The 19,798-nt window shown below is 35.3% G+C and overlaps 4 protein-coding genes across 6 annotated transcripts; 2 read left to right on the forward strand and 2 right to left on the reverse strand.

Moving 5' to 3' along the window:
* The first annotated feature begins 393 nt into the window (after nt 1-393).
* LOC101205014 (transcription factor bHLH48) lies at nt 394-5,674 on the forward strand. Of its 2 annotated transcripts, none has more exons than XR_004215254.1 (7): nt 394-1,491; nt 1,616-1,735; nt 1,836-1,901; nt 2,427-3,003; nt 3,719-3,787; nt 4,705-4,776; nt 4,947-5,012. XR_004215254.1 is itself a non-coding variant. In XM_004136535.3 (7 exons), exons 1-7 carry the CDS (start codon nt 961-963, stop codon nt 5,296-5,298), a joined length of 1,110 nt encoding a protein of 369 aa, XP_004136583.1. In that variant the 5' UTR covers nt 404-960; the 3' UTR covers nt 5,299-5,674. The 2 variants fall into 2 exon arrangements, 1 of the variants encoding a protein (XP_004136583.1); XM_004136535.3 differs by lacking the exon at nt 2,427-3,003 and adding an exon at nt 5,261-5,674 and having other exon boundaries at nt 404-1,491; nt 4,947-5,160.
* A 1,026-nt stretch (nt 5,675-6,700) lies between these two features.
* Nucleotides 6,701-9,930, forward strand: LOC101205250 (exo-poly-alpha-D-galacturonosidase). Its single transcript, XM_004136536.3, has 3 exons — nt 6,701-7,308; nt 8,420-8,751; nt 9,291-9,930. Exons 1-3 carry the CDS (start codon nt 6,740-6,742, stop codon nt 9,779-9,781), a joined length of 1,392 nt encoding a protein of 463 aa, XP_004136584.1. The 5' UTR covers nt 6,701-6,739; the 3' UTR covers nt 9,782-9,930.
* Nucleotides 9,931-10,276: 346 nt separating this feature from the next.
* On the reverse strand, nt 10,277-13,207 carry LOC101205489 (chaperone protein dnaJ 6). Its single transcript, XM_004136537.3, has 8 exons — nt 12,930-13,207; nt 11,982-12,080; nt 11,748-11,849; nt 11,540-11,599; nt 11,347-11,453; nt 11,184-11,266; nt 10,955-11,045; nt 10,277-10,843 (listed from the first exon to the last, which is right to left on the reverse strand). Exons 1-8 carry the CDS (start codon nt 13,029-13,031, stop codon nt 10,639-10,641), a joined length of 849 nt encoding a protein of 282 aa, XP_004136585.1. The 5' UTR covers nt 13,032-13,207; the 3' UTR covers nt 10,277-10,638.
* Nucleotides 13,208-13,948: 741 nt separating this feature from the next.
* Nucleotides 13,949-19,117, reverse strand: LOC101205647 (putative pentatricopeptide repeat-containing protein At3g13770, mitochondrial). 2 transcript variants are annotated; one of them, XR_004215253.1, is made up of 3 exons: nt 18,148-19,117; nt 14,238-16,124; nt 13,949-14,119 (listed from the first exon to the last, which is right to left on the reverse strand). XR_004215253.1 is itself a non-coding variant. In XM_011653813.2 (2 exons), exons 1-2 carry the CDS (start codon nt 18,617-18,619, stop codon nt 14,680-14,682), a joined length of 1,917 nt encoding a protein of 638 aa, XP_011652115.1. In that variant the 5' UTR covers nt 18,620-19,117; the 3' UTR covers nt 13,949-14,679. The 2 variants fall into 2 exon arrangements, 1 of the variants encoding a protein (XP_011652115.1); XM_011653813.2 differs by having other exon boundaries at nt 13,949-16,124.
* Between the last annotated feature and the right edge of the window lie 681 nt (nt 19,118-19,798).

Below are 19,798 nucleotides of genomic sequence, written 5' to 3' on the forward strand. Positions count from 1 at the left end.
CTTATAAATAAAGAAAATTAAAAAGGGTTAACATCATTAATTTTATATAAGCATAAATCAATCCAATCCTCTCAGTGGACCATAACACGAGAAGCATCAACATCTAGTAATCATAATATCTAAACGTCATTCATTTTCTGATCTCTTTTTAGTTAGTTGTTATAATTTCATAGTAAGTTGACATAATCAAAGCTTAAAAAACTATACTTTACATGATGGTAAACTGGATTAGGATCCTCTCCCTACACCAAAACAAATGATATAACACAAGATTTATGTTTGTTTGATTGGAATGAAAGGAAGAAGAAAACGTAATCCAAAAATAAGTGGCTAAAAATAGAGAAGGAAATTGAAGATTAAGTAGAAAAGAGAGAAAAGAAATGAATAAGAAAAAAGGGGACAAAAATTTCTGTTGGTGGTCCATCTGAAAGTCTACATCATCAGAGAGGAACCGTAGAGAGTAAAAAAACCGTAGAGAATGAGAAACGATTTTCTCTCATTTCTTACTTTCTTCTATTTCTTTATGATCTTTATAAACAATACTCCATTTTGCGTATAATTATGCACTCCAACTTGAATGGTACCACCAAGCAACGTTGCTTTCGCTATACTTCAAATGGGTTTGAGAAGTAATCTCTTGTGAAGAAGATAGACTGATTGATTTTAAAGACGAAGAAGAAAGTAGAGAGATTGGCCGTCATTGAAGCACACCAACTTGGCTTTAATTTCCATTTTCCCTTCGAACCCAATTGTTATTTCTCTCTGATTCATCTCCGTTTCCCCTTTGATTGTGATCGATTGGGTTTGTAATCCCACATTTCACGAGTTGGGGTTTATTGGGAATTTCGTGAAAAAGGGGAATTTGGGTAGTTTAATAGGAATCTCCTTTTTGGAGTTTGAGGTGGGTTGTTGCTAATTTTGGAAGTGATTTGGTGAATTGTGAAGTTTTTGTTGCTGTAAATGGAGATTAAAGTAGGGACTGTAGGTGGATCCAGTCCAATCGGGCGTCAATCGGATGATACTGGACTTGAATCGCTGCAATTCTGTGAAGAAATTCAGGGGTTGATGACGATTCCGGCGGAAAATGCTAGCTCTTTCACCGCACTTCTGGAACTCCCGGCGACGCAGGCTTTAGAGCTACTTCACTCGCCGGATTCCGCGACGGCGGCGGTTGTGAACGATGACTCCGTTCATCACTGTATCAAAGACGTTCCGAAACCCTACTTTAGTGCCTTCAATTGCAATTTGACCTTTCCGACGAACTCGGGTCTAATTGAACGTGTTACCAAGCTTTCGGTTTTGGCTAAAGAGCATTCGCCGGAGACGACAAGCTCAGTGCCGTTGAATTCGAGTGTGAATTTGGAGAAGGTGAAGAACGAGCCCACCACTGACACCGATTCAAACCCTAATCCCTTGCAGACTTTAATCTCTGATCCGACGGTGGAGAACACGAACCAGAGGTCGGCGAAGAGGAAGGAACGCGAGAAAAAGGTAACCAATTATCTATTATTGTGAAAGAAAAGAAAAATAAAACGAAGAAGAAATCTAGGGTTTGGGTTTCTATGGCAATTTCCATGTCTGAATTTCTAACAATTACAATCTTGAATCAATTTAGGGAAGAGGGTCAACAAAGAAGAGCAAGAATGAAAGCAACGAGGATGCTGAAAAGCTTCCTTATGTTCATGTCCGAGCTCGCCGTGGTCAAGCGACTGATAGCCATAGCCTAGCAGAGCGAGTAATCTTATTAATTAATTTGTATTTAAGGCTTAATATTTCTATTAATTGTGCCAAAATTAACACTTAATTTTGTTCATTTGCTTTTTGGTTTTCCAAAGGCAAGGAGAGAGAAAATCAATGCTCGGATGAAGCTACTTCAAGAACTGGTCCCTGGATGCAATAAGGTTAGGCTTTGTAGTTATGGAGTCCTTATCATAATTAAATTCCCTTGATTGAGATCTGTGGAGTTTTATTACGGTTTCTGTCTAATTGTCTGCCAAAAAGTGGAATTATGGTTTTTGGATTATGAGCTTTAATAACGGTTTTTGTCATTGTCACCTTTTCTGCAATAAAGTGGTTGCTTTTGAGCCAAGGGAAGTGCACTGTGGTTCTTTTTCTTTATCTTCATTCCAGATTTTTTTTCTCTTTCTTGTCTTCTTTTTGCATCTGACGAGAACCCAATTTTTAAAATTAAAAAAGAAAAGAAAAGAAAAATTACTATGTGGGTTTATTCTTTTACTTGGACTTGGAGACTTGGGGTGAAAAACTTGTATAATAGTTAGGCCGATCATTTTGAGAAATGGGAAGATGAAGTTAGATGTTAACTTGTTTATTTTGGCCTAGAAGAGCTCAAATTATTAGAAATTCGGTAGTCAACTTTATCCTCTATTCGACTCATCAGTGCTTGATATTTTCTTTTACATCCTTAGAGATTGCTTGAAACCTCAGCAATTTTCAGTTTGATTGGCTGGAAAATTTAGTTCCAAAGGAATGCTAGCTGGAGTTACCTTGAAGCAGTTGGGGGACATCTATAGTGGGCATGTCGAATCAGACGAGGGTCCCATATGCTTGTTGGATTGCTGATTCTCTTTTGAGGGTCCATAGTACTCTCCATCTGTTTTGAGTTAGGCATCCATCATAAATTGGGTGACGAATATAGGATGACAGAAGAGCAACTTCTATCAGAGTATATGCATATATACCAAACTTCCCTCCACCTAACTTCTCAGAGATGTGAAAAACGTGAAGAGTCTTTAGAATAATACCCATCCCTTTAGCTTTTAAAGATTGATTTTGAGATTTGAGAATAGCCAATACATAGCACGTTAAGTTTTGTTTTTATTGTTGAATTGCGAGACGTTTTGTAATAAAGGGATTGAGACTGACCTTGCCTCAATGGTTACTCTTCATGTGATTAAACCACGATTCATATTTTCTGAAGATTCAGAAAGTAGATAGAGGAAGATTATTGGTTTACTCGGTAATTAATGTCAGTCGGATTGGATGGTATGTATATATAACTAATCTAATTCTAAAATTTCACTTCAAGGCACATTTACATCACTCAGAACTTTAACTTTCTTAGACTCCGATAGTTTATAGGATAAGGTAGGGGGACCAGTGGTTCTGACTAAAAAAATTGGATTCTCTTATTATAAATATTTCTACAAGAATCTGCTCCTGTATATCTTTTCCATGAATGATTGAGATTTGTATGTTTAGATTTAATTCATAATAATGTTTGAACACCACCATTGTCTGTTTTTATTGCTTTTGGTAAAGTCTATATGTTAATTTTATTCAGTTCATGTTGGGCCCTTCTATTTTTGTGGATATTATCATGCCAAGAAATTTCACTTTATTAAGTGCTGAAACAGCTCAAGTTAGTCTGGCTAAAGCATGGCTGTCAAATCAAATTATTGGACGCCTATGATAATAGACATTAATGCTTTTATGATTGTTCCTATCATAAAATGTCAACATATACAAACAGTACCTTTATACAATAAAAGAAAAAGAAATTCGATCTCCCGTGTTCTAAATTAAGATTTTAAATGAATTGGTAAGAACACAATATTTCTTTTACTCAACCAAGTGAATCAACTACTGCAATGAAGCACTTGGCTGTTGATTAGTCTATTTCTGTCAAATGTCATTAAGCACTCTGCAAGTTAGACACTGATTTCTTATTTTCTTTATTTTTTCCTCCCTCTCTGTGTAGATCTCAGGCACAGCTCTAGTGTTGGATGAAATCATCAACCATGTACAATCACTGCAGCGTCAAGTGGAGGTCAGAATCTAACTACCTCAATAAATTTTTGATTGAGACAAAGTAGCTTAATTAAGCTTCTATCAAATTGATTGGGTAGAAAATAGAAAGTAGAAAAGTTATAAAAACTTTTTCCTTGATAAATAAACTAATCATTCTAAAATTGCAGCATAGCTATCACTCGGTAGAAATAAACGTTGAACTATTTTTATGTGAACGTGTGTACTTGAAAGTCAAGCTGAAATTCTATAGGCTAAATGTATAAGCTCTACAAGAATTGTCAACCATTGTCCTTTTCCAATGTATCTTTTTGCTGTTTCTTTTTAAAAGTAAAAGAAAAGGTATGAACACGTTTTATAATCAACTCTAATGGTTATAGTTTTCTCCCAAGTCAGTGGTCGTTGATATAGATCTTTGCCTATCCCATTGTTTTGATTCTCGAATGCCTTGGTGACGCACCATTTTTAACCCTGAGACACAAGTCAGATGGCTTTTGTTTCGTAAAAGTAGCTGCATGGCTTCTTATTAGCTTTCTATAGCAATGACAATTTTGAAACATGTATTGAGTTGTACAATGTATTATGGAATCAAACACCCATACGTTTTATCAGGTTTTTATTTTAGGTTTCTAGCATCAATTGTTAAATCTAAAATATTCATGGCACTAACTTAGGATTTCAAAGAGGTTGGCTTCAGTCAGCATGTGTTTTTCTCATCTGCTTGGAGATTTAATTCATATTTTGTCATGTGATATAGTATAGCTTTTTGTTTTCCCTCCCATGTAAATTTCAAGATGAAAACTCAATGAAAAACATGGTAAAATCTATCATATTAAGCATGGTAATTATTGAACTGCATGCTTGAAGGTTGAGCCATCTATCTTTTTTTTTTTTTTTTTAATTATATGAACCAACTCTGTTGAGCTTGCTGTGTTTCAGTTCTTGTCAATGAGACTTGCAGCAGTTAACCCCAGAGTTGATTTCAACATCGAAAGCATATTGGCTACAGAAGTAAGTCTCAATTCTTCTTCTTCTTCTTTTTTTGTCAGATTTTCTGTGGGTGTGTATATGGGATGGAGAGAATGTGAGGTTGGGAGAAAATTTACATTTTGTTCAACGAATCTCTGTGAACTAGCAACTGAAATTAATGTCTTCCATTTTGTTGTCTACTGAAATTGCAGAATGAACCCATACTCGAAAGCAACTTTCCAACGATGGTTTCGCCATTGATGTGGCCAGAAATCCCCGTAAATGGAACAAGACAACAATATCAACCCCAATGGCATTTTGACGGCTCAGTTAACCATCAAGGGTGGGCAAGGGATGAACATAATCATCATAATTTTAGCCCTCCTGAAAACTCTCTTTTAAGTTATGACTCTTCAGCAAATTCAGGTAAAGAGCTCTTAGGAAATAGCAATACAATAATAGTGTCACTGAGTTGAGCTTAACTATGAGAATGGATACTAAGTTGATAATCACTATCATGACACAGCATCTCTGCACTCAAATCAATTGAAGATGGAGCTGTGAAGGGCAACCATTGTATTGTTTTACTTGTAGCCATCTAGTGTATATATCCATATATATAATAATAGTAATAGCAGTTTAGCAGAGGAAGTATAGAATCTACCTCAGCATTCAACTGGTTCTTCTTCTCCAAGGTTCTCTCTAATTATCAGAGTCGAGAGCCGAGCATGTCGACTTGGTTGGAAACCGGATTGCTATCAACAACAACTAGAGAGGAATGTGATTTGGTATCTCCAATTCTTAATATCTAAAATTTTTATTTGTATACTAATTTGGAGGCTCCTTTCAAAGCTAATACTGAGATTGCCAGATTAAAATTGTATTGATTATGATTGCAATTGTTAAAGTGATTGCTACTTGACCCATGTCCTTGCTCCCACTTATTTTTGTGCAAACTTTATCTTCCACCGTCTTTTCAACCTCTCTTTACTGTGTCCCCTTTTCATTCTCTTTTAAGATGTTCAAATGCAAAAACACAAAGAAGTTCATTAAATAATACCAAAATCAAACCATGAATCTCAATTGGTGGTTTAGCTTCACCTTTATTTTTAGGTTCAACCATTGTCAGAATGAAGATTGAATACTCCATCTCTCCATCTTTTGAGATGGTAAATTTTGTTTATTTACTAGGTTGTGTTTGAATTGACCATGAACACCATACTTCTTTTTTCTTTTGGGATAACAAAATCATCCTTCATTTCTAAACTTATACATTATGGTGGTAAATTATATAAATGCCTCAAAACTTTTACTCTTTGGCTTAAAAACTACATTACGTACTAAAGTTGTCATATTACCATTTACCTTCTACAAATGTTTCAAAATGACTCCTAAATTGATAATGATTTTAGAGTTTGTACTAATCATAGTTTTGAAACCTTTATTATAAGTAAAAGGTATATATATATATATAGAATCAGAAATTTTGGTTAATTAAATTTTGTCACTTCATTAGCACTAAAATCAAGTTTATTATGAAAATTATAAATAGATTGAGGTCAGGCCTAACCCAATTGAAGCCCATGGTGAAATTTTGGGCTAGAAAAAGGATTGGGCCCAAGGTCAACTGCTCAAGTCCATGGCTGTTATTATGAAACATGGACTATCAAATTATCCATGGAGTCATGAAAAAGATTCAACAAAGACAAACAAATCCACTAAGGCAAACAAATAGTTGGTTATTAGGAGCATTGAGAAAATGTTATAGTCCAAATATGACTTTAGAATTAGTAGATACTAATTTTAATTTCAAATTAAGTTAGATACTAATTTTAATTTCAAATTAAGTTGGATAAATTTTTTAAAATATTGTTATATGTTCAATTATTAGATGATCCGTATTACTTATACACTTTAATAAAAAAATAATAAATGGTGGTTTATTCCATTCAAATAAAAAAGATTATCGATAAATTTCGTTTTTTCCACAGACCAAACAAAAGAGATGAAGATGGCGATCGCCATTCAACTCTTCTTCTTCCTTCTCATCATCCATTCACACTCCGCTATACCCTCCATTCGTCTTCTCCGCCGATCAACCTCCTTTTCCGTCACCGACTTCGGAGCCATCGGCGACGGTCTCCACTACGACACCACTGCAATCCAATCCGCCATCAACAGCTGTCCCGCGCCTTCTCGCTGCTACGTCACGTTCCCGCCTGGCACCTACCTGACCGCGACGATCTGGCTTCGATCTGGCGTCGTACTGGACATCCAGCCCGGCGCCACCGTGCTCGCCGGCACGAAGATGGAGGACTATCCGGCGGATTCGTCGAGGTGGTTCGCGGTGGTGGCGGAGAACGCGAGCGACGTTGGGATCAGCGGGGGAGGGACGGTGGACGGACAGGGGCTGAAGTTTGTAGAGAAGTTTGATAAAAGGAAGAATGTGATGGTGAGTTGGAACAAAACTGGAGCGTGTTATGGCGATGAGTGTAGGCCGGATTTAGTTGGGTTCATCGGCTCCAATAAGGTTAGGGTTTCCAATGTTAGCTTCAATCAACCTGCTCATTGGTGGTGCGATTCTCTCACTCTCTCTCTCTCTCTCTCTCTACCATTTTTGTCCATTTTAGTTCATCAAAACAATTGGGTGTAATTTTTGTTTTAATGATTTTGCTGATCTTAGATATGATTTTGCAAACATGACCCTTTACTAGATGAGCATCACTGGTTGGGATCTGTTTCTTCTTTTTTTTCTTACAAATGTTCAAACCCATTTTGAAACAAACATTTTTTGAGATTTTCCAAACCAACGCCAACTCACAGTTCACAGTCTCATTCTCCAACCGAACCCATTTTTTTAAATTAGGTAAATCTTATTAATAATTTTTATGCATAAAATATAATACGTTAATTTGCATAAATCATGTCTATTATTTATATTAGGTCATTTTTTATGTTTATTTTTCTGTGATTTGTAGGTTTTTTTTAAAGATATAATGTAAATATTGATAAAAATATGAACATAAATGGAAATTTAGAACTATGATTTCTACTAAAAAGTTTACTTAGGAAACTTTTCAATAGTTTAGAGGAATTTTTTAAATAAAATTTTAATCCTTTTCACCCGTAAGAATATTTTTGAACCCTTTACGAAAGGTTAAGAGCATTTTTAAAATTTTTGAATATTTAGAGACCCTTAAACCACAAAGTCTAGGCATCTTTTAATTTAGCCAAAAACCTATAATAATAGAAAATCATACCAAATTTTAAAACGGTTTATGTGGTTGGTTCCAAACATATTTTTGTTTTTGGATTTTAATTAATAATAAAGCTAGTTGGAATGACTTAAATTCGTTCTTGTATTGAGCTTATTTTTTTATTTATGAGTTATTTACGATTTTAAAATTAAGGTTTAGAGAAAGTGCAAAATATAAACTCTCTCCAACTTTATGGTATCAATTTTGTATTACGTAAACATTCTCTCTATTCTCTATCTCATAGATGTAGCTAGTGAATCACGTATATTTGTGTGTCGATCTCTATACGTTTTTGTATTGGTTGATTGTTGACTTTATAACATATTTTTTTAACAAGGAAATGGTAAAGAGACAAGTATAGATTTCTAAAATATAAACGGAGACATGTTTGTTATCAAACGTGCTTTTAAAAGTGAAATTTTATGCAGCTTGCATCTTGTTAGATGTGAGAACACAGTCATTGAGGATGTTTCAATTTATGGAGATTTCGATACGCCCAACAACGACGGGATTGATATTGAGGACTCCAATAATACGTTGATTACAAGGTGCAGAATTGACACTGGGGATGATGCAATCTGTCCCAAGTCATCCAATGGCCCTGTCTTCAACTTAACAGCCACCAACTGCTGGATACGAACTAAATCTTCAGCCATTAAGCTCGGCAGCGCCAGTTGGTTTAATTTCACTCGAATGCTCTTTGACAATCTCACCATTGTTGATTCTCATCGAGGACTCGCGTTTCAGCTGCGCGATGGAGGCAAGTTCTTGTTTCCCTTCTTAGTTCTGATGCCAGCCATTTTAGATTACAGCTTTCTCATTTTTACAACTAGATTTCAAGTCTCTAGAAGTATATGGTACAACCTTACGACCTTACACGAACATATCTGTTCCGTAGGTTGTACCATTGTGTCCTTAAAGTTCTAAAATAAATAAAACAATTTTAGACCTTTTGTTATTGGGCTTCATAACTAAGGTATGTTTGACAGTATGATTTAAGAATGGTTAAAATCATTTTGTCACGTTGGAAACATACTTTTAATCTTTCAAAACCAAATTTGGTTGTATGACAGTGGTGTTTTAAAATGTTTTTAAATGTTTGAAAGTGATGTTCAACATGGTATACCCTTATACTTATTTGAAACTATACCATTATTGAAATGTTCGAACACTAAGCTTACCACATGTTTATGAAATTCAATGTGCTAATTCAACTTGAAAACTGGTGAGAAAAATTCACTTTCAGCCATTCATCTTTCAAAATCATAACGAAATTCTCTTCAATATTCTCTTCTGCAGGAAGTGCAAATGATATTACATTCTCAAACATAAACATCACCACAAGATACTACGATCCCTCATGGTGGGGAAGAGCCGAGCCAATTTACGTTACTACTTGTCCAAGAGATCCAGGATCAAAGGAGGGTTCAATCTCAAACATACGCTTCACAAACATCACGGCAACATCCGAAAATGGGGTTTTCCTATCAGGATCGAAATCTGGGGTTTTAAGTAACCTGAGGTTCACCAACGTGAAGCTGAGGTACAAAAGATGGACAAAATACGGTGGTGGTATAGCAGACTATAGACCAGGATGCCAAGGGTTTGTCAAACATGGGATGGCAGGGATGATAATGGAACACATTGAAGGATTGAATTTAGAAAACGTTGATATGCATTGGTTTGATACTAATGGATCATTACAATGGAATAATCCTTTGGATTTCAGACCTTCAACTGTGAATAACATCTCATTTTTGAACTTTCATTCTGGTTATTCTAGTGGATGAGAGTTTGTGGATTATTTGAATTTAACATTTTTTTGTTGTAAAATGTAAATAGAATAGAATAATTGTAGTATGCCGACTTGAGAACTTGCTGCATGATGGTCTGTTCTTGGACTTTGACAATAAAAGTTGTATTTTTCAATTGTTGCAAATGGCTATGATTATTTTTTCTTCCTCTACCTCCCAATGAGAGACGAGAGAAGAAAAAAACTACAACAAATGATGGAAATTTTGTAGAAATCATTTGAATTAGTAAGTATGAGTTTTGTTGTTCCTACATTGGTTTTGTAATGAATAAAGTTTCAATAATAGGTAAAAAGATTAATACTTGAACAATACAACAAAATGAGTAAAAGTATCTAAAGATATGAAATAATATAATTAACATGGGATTTTATCCGGTACATTTATTAAAGTAACTATTTGGTTCTTGTAATTTAGAAGTTTATAGCGATTTTTGTTTCTAAGGTCACAAATATTGTTAATCAAAGGACCAAGTTGGACAATATTCTTCATGTTTCAACCTATTAACTTATGCTAAATGTTCAAGCACTATGAACCTTACAAAACATCTCATTATCTATAAGCTAGATACAATGAGACCACAAGTCAAAGACCAACCTATTAATCTTCCCTACACAATGGATAACTCAAGTGTCAAAGCCACTGCTTAGATTTCAAATCAAAAAATATTTGTTCTTCTCCAATTCTTTTGAATGCAAACCTTCCTCTGGAAGATTAAGCAGGGAAAATAAAGAAGACAGCAAACTGAGACATGTACATTCATCAAGTAAAAACATCATCACGGAAAACCATTCCCATGACAATCGATCGAGCAGACTTTTTATCAAAGATGATAATTACTTCCTCTTGGATTTTTTGGAGGACTTTCGGTTCTCTAACTTCTTCTGAGCAGCTTCAAATTCTTCCTCCGTCGGTTCTGAGGCATCGCCTCCCCCATATTTAGATACTAAAGATGAGAACATGGAATCAAATCGGTCTTTCCTCTCATTTCTTCGCTGAGATATTATGGCATAAAGATCTGTTTCTGACTCTTTATTAGATCTGTATAAAAATCAAGGCACTAGGTAACCTTTGATATAAAACGAAATTTAGCTGATATAGAACTTAGTGTATCATCTTCATCAAAGTAATAAATATGCAGAGAAAACTCACTTCACCCTCTTCCTCAAAGGACTTGTCGGTGGTTTCGTTTCAGATATTTTCCTTGCCCATTTGTCGTAGGATTTTGTTGATTTTAGCTCGCCTAACAAAACAGAAGAAAAGATAGATTAGCACCATCACATCTTAAGATTAGGTAACATAATCAATTTTTTTATATGCAAAAGACAAGTTCCAAGAAACGGAGCAAGATAATTCCTATAAAAGAAAGATGGATGCTCACCAGCAGTAATTGCCTCATCTAAGATGTCCTTGAACCGGTGTGAGTCAAGCTTGGGATCTGAACAAAGCATTGAGCAGAACAGCCTGCGGAAGATGAATTTTTTTAAAAAAAATCAACTTGCCATGTGTAGAAAAAAACAGGATAGTTGGAACATCGTCTTCACCTGTTCATATTACCCTTGAATTTCTTGAACAAATCAATCAAATCTTTCTTCTCTGACTCAGAGCCTCTGTAATTTGCTTCAAATTCTTCTATATCAGCTTCAGTGACCTACAATTAAACATATATTATTGTGAACAAAATAGTTTCAACTTCAATGAGATTATAAAAGCATTGATATTTATATAAGGTGAAACCTTTTTGTACATGGTTCTGAAAAATTCATGAAGATTCTGAACAACTTCCCCTGCAAGGTCCTGATGTAAAAAGAACCAACAAAGATGTATTTAATCTTCACTCCCATATTTTAACATGCAATGAAACTATTCTCTGCTTTTCATAATGTTGTCCAGGAAGATGCAGTTCTTTCTACACCAACTTAAATAAAAATCAGTATGTACTTACGGCATCATCAATACAGCCAGTCTGATCATAAACTGCACGCTTCTCCTCATCCCCAAGAATCGACATAACCTTTTGCAACTGCTGAAATTTCTCTTTCGCTTCCTAAGGGAGAAGAGTAATAGATAAACAAACATTGATAACTTCTGATAGGGAAAAGAAAATACACCTATCAAAAATTAAATTAAATTAAGCTGAACTGAACTAAAATTTGCAGATGTTAGAATCGGCATTCACCTCATCTCCAGGGTTTTTATCAGGATGCAGGCGAAGTGCCAACTTATAGTATGCCTTCTTTATTTCCGGCTGAGAAGCTGTCCTCTCCACTCCAAGAATCTGCAGGCATTATCATTAATCAAACTTAGGAAGTGAAGGACAACAACTGGAAACTACATTGTAGTGTTGCACTTAGTTAATAATATATTCTTTGACCCTCTACGTTCAGAATAATAAATTGTTGTAACTCATTATTAAAGTAGAAAGTACACGAAAGTTAAAAGTTCAAAATCCCGGTGGTCAAATAACAAGTATCAGTAAAAAAAAAAAAAAAAATTTTGAACAACTAAATTTGTGCAGGAAGTATTCTTAATTCACAATCCAAACAAACTACCAGAACATAAAGCCGAAACGAAAACTAGGATCCTCTCCAGTTTCATTGATCTGGGCAACTGAATTCCTCACTCTTAACAGAACCAGAAAGCTAATCATTTACTCTGTCTCTCATTTTCTAAGCGTAGTTCAACTTCTTAGACAATGAACGAGTGGTTAGAGTAGTTTTCCCCCCTCCATATCCTTCTCTAGCGAACCTCTAACTCCCCTTTTCTTTTCATTTAAACGCCATTAAGTGGTCCAATTAACTCTGCTTTTACCTCAAAACCATCCAATTCTCACCAAATTCAAGGTTAGGAATTTGAGCACGAACCATTTCCTCCTCCTAAAATTAGGGCTTAAACACCAACAGCTACACATCACGAGACGAAAACACCTATCACGATTATACGAAAACTCAAACCGTAAATAAACAAACCCTAAACCCCCGTCCCTTCCCTTCGCAAAAGAAACAAAAAAAAAGCCCCTTCTATATTTAGGGCAAAAGAATCACGAGATAAAATGGCTAATCGAGCAACAGATATAAAGACAACAAAAATTTCCAGAACAGCTATAACACAAAGAAACAAACCATACCTGGTAGAGGCTATTCAGATTGGTGGAAGATTGGGTGGGAGTCTCAACTTGCTCTTCCTCCTCTTCATGGATCGGAACCCTAGATTTCTTCTTCTTCCCCATAGAAAATGGAGCAAAAGCTAAAATGAAAAAAGGAGAGTCGCAACAGAAAACGTAAGAAGTATAGGATTGAATGAAGAAGACGATGATTGCTTTGTTGGATTGATGAATTTGATACTCAATAAGCGAAAGAGAAAGACTCGATTTTTATCCTTTTCTTTTTCCCGCCATGATTGGCTTTGGGTTCCTTCCTTTCCCGCGCGATAATCTTCTACAAGTGAGTGTACCGTAAACTTCACTCTATATTTAATCTGAACCCTTCATTTTCATTTAATGACACTTTATTTGTTCAGATAACATCGACGGTGGTAGTTTTACACCGTTGAATTTAGAAAAGAAAAATTTGTATGGATATCAAAAATTTGAAATTATTTACAAAATACACCAACAAGAAATTAAACAGCGAATTTGAGAGATTTGATAGATTGTATTATATCATCTTTCTTTGTATTAACTTTATTTTGATTGTTTAAACAATTTTAGTAAAAGTTAACTGCAACCGATAAATTTAAGATTTATTAAAATTGCATCAGCTTTTAATTTTGAATATCATTTTTTTTTTTATTTTAGTCTATTGTCACTTAAAATATTTAGGTTTAGTCATGTAATTTTAAAAAATATTGGAAACATACTTTCAAAGGGGGATAGAGACTAAACCCTATTGAGAGTAAGGTAATTAAAGTGGAATAAGTATAGGCATTTAAAAATGAAAGTGGTAATTTAACCTTCTTATTTATTTTACCTCATTAGTAGTTATTGTTGCGGTTGTTTTAAAATTACCACGTCGACTAGTTTTACAATGATGAAAAACCACAATTGAGTATTTCCTAAACCTCAATTATTTGATTCTACGGTTCTTTGAAATTAACTTAGGATCAAAATAGTACGGATTTGATGTGTAAACTATTTTAGTTAAAGAAAAAAATAGTAAATATTGTAGAAAAAATGATAAAATAATAAAAACTATAACAAATAAGGAGTTTGAATAGTGTTGACAGTAGCTAACTGGAGAGTATAAAATAGTACGTGGTTATTATAGTATCATATGATCTGCCCAAAACACCTCCTAGTACTCCACCGAATAAAATTTTCTGCACAAATATCTAAACAATGAATGTTCTGACTAAATTATAGGACCAAACTGAAACTTTCATAAACTAAATTAATTAACCTTTAAATCCAACATCTACGAGCTGTTATGTAACGTACCTACAAGAAAGTCTCTAGTTCCCATCGCAGATATCCACGTTCTGTCCATTTCCTCGAGGTAAAAGCCTTCATCTCAAGCTATTAGATGATTATTTCACCACCACCACCAGCAGATACCGTGACTTGTTTCAACCTCCAAGCCGACGAGAAATGCTAAAGTTATTGATATTGCAGCAGTTGCTCTGATACTATACTCTGTATGGTCAGAAAAATCTGGAAGTTGGGACTCTATGTGTAAAAAGAACTTCAGTTTTCACGTTTTCCCACAACACCACAGTATTCCAGAGTATGAATTAAAGGCTGATCTTGAACTGTTCTTCACACTCTTCCGAATCACATGCTACTTCAATTCATGTATAAAAGGCTTTTAGACTGCAGTATAGTAGCATGCTCAATGGTATCAGAAGATAAGAGAGCTTCGTACTATTTGTAGCTTCAAAGCCTACCAGTAATCTCCACAAGAGCATACTCCCCCAACTATATTATGAAACCGGTTTTTGTCCCTTAGGATTACTGTTCTTGCATAAAGCCTCGACACAAATTTGGCAAAACTGTGGCAATCCACGCAAATTCTAAGGTTTTTTATGACACGGATTGTTGTTCCTTCAGGAGTAGCAATCAGTCCAAATGCCAAAGCTAGCTTTTCACTATGGCCTAGAAGCACCTTCTCTTTCTGTTCCTCGTCCACATCATATAAAACACAACTCAAGTCAGGAACATAACCGTCTTCCTTGAATTTAATGGATAATTCCTTTACTTTCTTTGCCACCTCTTCCCTTCTTGGATGAGTGTGATCACTTGCATGGAAAGTATGGACAATTTGATCAAGCTCTACCCAGCTGCGACCAGGCTCCTTTGTCACAGCTTTTTCTTGCATCAGGTCCCTAATATTTCTCATATCTTCCCATTTTCCTGCAGAAGCATATAGATTTGAGAGAATAACATAGTTCCCCGCATTTTCAGGTTCTAACTCTAGAAGCTTCTGACCCACAATTATTCCAATTTCGACATCTGAGTGAACCCGACACGAACCTAATAGTGATCCCCAAATAGCAGCGGTTGGCACAAAAGGCATCTTTTTTATGAAATCAAAAGCCTCTTCTACACGGCCAGCACGCCCAAGTAAATCAACAACACAACCATAATGCCCAATATCTGGTTCAATTCCATCCTTTCCATTTACCATGTTATAGAAGATTTCAAGCCCCATATCTTCCAACTGTCCATGACTGCAACCAGATAAAACAGCCAAATATGTGATGCTGTCGGGTTTAACTTTATTTTCTTCTCTCATCAGTTTAAAAAGTTCAAGCACCTCTCTCGCCATTCCATGTTTACTATACCCGACAAGCATTGCATTCCATGATATGCAAGTTCTCTCAGGCATGCTATCAAAAATTCTCCTGGCATAGCAGACATTCCCACATTTTGAGTACATATCGATAAGAGAATTCAGAAGAACAACATAGGAATACTGTCCAGACCGAAGGACATGGCTGTGCACTTGCTTGCCGTGATTGAGTGCAGCAAGTCCGGATAAGGCAGTTAAGACACTAGCATAAGTTACAGAATTTGAATTCATTCCTTCAATTTGCAATTGACGAAATAGTTTCAATGCTTCTTCGTCAAGACCCATTTGAGCATAACCAGATATGATAGCAGTACACGCAACAACATCTCTTTCTGGCAAGCAATGGAAAACTCCATGAGCATCACAAATTCTACCCGATTTTGCATACATATCAAGAAGTGAACTGCCAACAAACATGTGGGACTCATAATTTCTTTTGATGGCAATGGAATGAATTTGTCTACCAGTTTCAAATCCCAAACTACCGTAGCAAGAAGTAAGTATGGTAGCGAAAGTGAAATGGTTTGGTTCTGTATCTGCAAAAATGACCATTTTATCAACATATTAAAAGTGATCCAAGACAACTGAGATCATCTAATCAATATTTTCTTTTCCATCATCATTTCACCCAAGAAGGAAATTTAGGGATTAACCAAACAATTGAAAAAAAAGGCTTTGCACGTGAACCATTGAGAAGAACTAGGAACCCAAGAATGAAGATCCCTCCTCCCTGGACGAACAGAAAAATCCACCAATGAAGCTTAATATGTGGCATTTCCTTACTTAATAATGGCCACTAAAACCCAAGGTTAAAGGGGGAGGAAGGGCCATCAACGTGGGAAAGAAGGAAGCCACCAAATGAAGCATCGTGAAAGACAAATTATATAAATCAGATAATAGAGAGCGAAATGGTTTCTCAGCTAGTTACCAAATGTCTTCCCAGCCCACCACATTTCAAACATAGATGAAAGTTAAACCAAAGGTACCACCAAAGAGCTTTCCTTGTGCGTCTAGAAGTGCCTTTTGAAACCTCAATCAAGGTCCACTAGAAAGGGTGAGTACCATATTTGCTTGCAACAGCCTTATGCCAAAGGGTATAAGATTCATGGGAGAAATGCCAAAACCACTAACCAAAAAATCATTTCATCGTGCTTCCTAAGATTACCAATGCTTAGCCTTCAGAGCTCCTTTGGCTTCGTTGCAACACTCCAATTCAAGAGATGAGAACCTTTACCTTCACCATTACCTTCTCCTCCAAAGAAGTCCCTCGTGCCTTTTACTAAGGATTAACTGACCAACACCAGAATCTTAAAGAACGATAGGGAATACGCTGGAATTCTGCTCAAACTGACTAGCTCAAGGCAAGTCTTCCTCCTTTTGAAAAGTAATTAGTGTTTTAAAAAGAAAAATGTTTTTGAACTTTTTCCACAACAAAGTTCAATAATGGCTCACTCCTAGGATTATGATCAAGAGAGACCTAGATAAGAAGGAAAGTCCCAATCCCACAACTCAACCAAGAAACTAATCTACCGAGTTTAGAAGGATAGCAGTTAATCTCCAACGATAAACATTCTCCCCATTAATCTTTAAACCCGACAAAGTTCCAACAAAAGATAAGAAAGGATTAAGATGAGAGAGAAAAATGGAATCAACGGTGAACTGTTAGTGAGGCAAGACCAGCTTATCTTTCCACCTTTAAGAGCATTTCTTCAACCCCCTGATAAATGATTCTCCCAGAAAATCCACCACAAGCAAAACCAGAAAAGGAGAAATAGGATCTCCTCGTATTAGGCCTATAGAGGGATAAAACTTGCCGCTAAGTTTAGCAACTCCAAATCCTTGTATCAACATGGATTATCCTCATAGTAAATGCAACTCCAAATCCACGCTTTCCACTTGTATCCAAAACCTTTAATTTCTTACGTACAACTTTCTCTAAAGAGAACTGAGTCCGCATAATCATAATCAAAACGAATTTTAATGCAATCCCCTTTTGTTTACAATTTTTGCAGTTGTCAATCGCCTCGTTAGCTATAAGAGATTGATCCAATGACTGTGACAACAATAAACGCACCTTGAATCTCAGAGATCATCCTTGAGACTTTCTGTAATCTATCTCCTAGAACTTTGACAAGGGTTTTGTATACATAGGTAATCAAACTATCTCCAGACCACTCTATTTATTTCTTTTTACATCCATTAGTATTTATGCAAGCTCGTATGGACCTTGACTGATCTCATGGAACAATTGGAACTCCCATTATTAGTCTATTACAATAATAATGTCGCTTGTATCTCAATAATAATTCTAATATCTTTCCAAACAATATTCCTAACACATTATTTTTCAGCACCAAGTCTTCTTTGTCAATAAAATCCACGAAGAGGGAGGTCTATTTTTTTGGGGCTCCTAGATTAACAGATAATATCCGTGCAATCCATAAAACAAGGAGTACAAAATGTTAATTCTAAGGAAAGAAAACCAGATTATACCTCTCAGATGAACGTTCACTCACAAACGCACTTACACAAATAGAATGAAAGCAAAACAAAGAGTACCTGATCTTAACATTTCCACAAACAGATTCAAGGCTTCAAAGGCAAAACCTCTTTGCGAATAAGCCGAAATCATCGCAGTCCAAGAAACCACATTCTTCTGGGGCATTTCATCAAACATTTCCCGCGCATCACCTAAACAGTCACACTTATTGTACAACACAATCAACCTCGTTCTGAGGTACACGGAAGGCAAATAACAAGTTTTTATCATGTGGGTATGAACTCTTTGGCCTTCTCTAATAGCCCTTTGACTAACACACTCATTCAAGATTGTATCATAACCTTCGAACTTCACTTCACGGCCTAAAATGGCCATTTGCAGCAATGCTTCCTTCAATTGGCCACTGGAACACAGAGTTTTCAAGTTGGGTGACGGTGAAAATGATATTTGGCGGGAGAATGTGTATCGAGAAACTGGAGACAAGAATAGATGTCTGACATGAGAGTACACGCAAAAGCTTTTCCTTGGCATTCTCTCTCAAGTGTTTTTAAAAAAAATTTAAACTTTGTCTCTCCTTATGATTTTAACTAAGAGGTTTATTCATCAATGGCCTCATGGTTCCTAATTTATGACTATCAAAATGGGTAAACTCAAACTCAAAGCATAATTAAAGAGTTTGAATCTTAGTTGAAACTGCAACTCAAATGAGACCGCAAATGGGACAAATGGCCGTTAAAGGGATTTCATTATCTAAACTAAAATAAAATAGTAAATATTCAAAATTTTCACCAAATCCTTCCTTTGGAACTTTTAATTTAAATAAAAGTTGTCAAGACGTTCCATAATTTTATGCAAAAAGATAAATAATTTTTTTGCACACATCAACTACATAGGATGATTGAACCACTAACCTCTAGGAATATAGGTCATACCAAAGCCAAACTTTTGTAAAAAGAAATATAATTAATGATGTAATGCAAAAGTTTATGATTTCAAATATAAAAGATGTTTAAACATATTATTATCGTTAATACTGCAAAAGTAATGAAATGAAATTGGTAGAATTGAACCCAACAAATTAAATCATAGCCTCAAACAATATATCCTAATTTGAGGGAAATAATTGGATTACTAGATATAGGTAAAAGGAAGGGTAGATTTAGGGAAAATGAAAGCATGTGGGGGGTGAAATCAATGTATCATAAAAAATGATGAAACACAAATTGAAAGCGTTTTGGTGCAACACAACACATGTGCTTCATTGCCTCATTCATCACCCACCCTTTATTTACACAAAACTATTGTACTATTTTCTCCTCTACTATAAGTATAACCCCCAACTACTTTATTGCATTTATTAACCACAATGTAATGTTATGTTGTCTTTTTAAATCAAACCTTTCTAATTATTTTATGCTATCTCTTCACCCTTTTTTCCGAATTTTTTTTCCTATTCATCATAAATATTCAATTTATTTTAGGATCAAAACTTTAAGATTAAACTTAACTCACCCACCCAAATGCTAAATAAAAAAGAAGCTAAGATACATAACCTAACCCTAACAAGACAATTTAAAAACTTGGAAAATTTTATATATGTTTAATTTACACATCTTAAGGAAATATTCTTACTTTACAAGTGATTCAAGTGAAAAAATAATAACGTTGTAGAAAAGAAAGAATGTAATGAATGGAGAAGAGAGAGAGGAA

The sequence above is a fragment of the Cucumis sativus genome, chromosome 3, assembly GCF_000004075.3.
Source record: "Cucumis sativus cultivar 9930 chromosome 3, Cucumber_9930_V3, whole genome shotgun sequence".
Classification (NCBI taxonomy): Eukaryota; Viridiplantae; Streptophyta; class Magnoliopsida; order Cucurbitales; family Cucurbitaceae; genus Cucumis; species Cucumis sativus.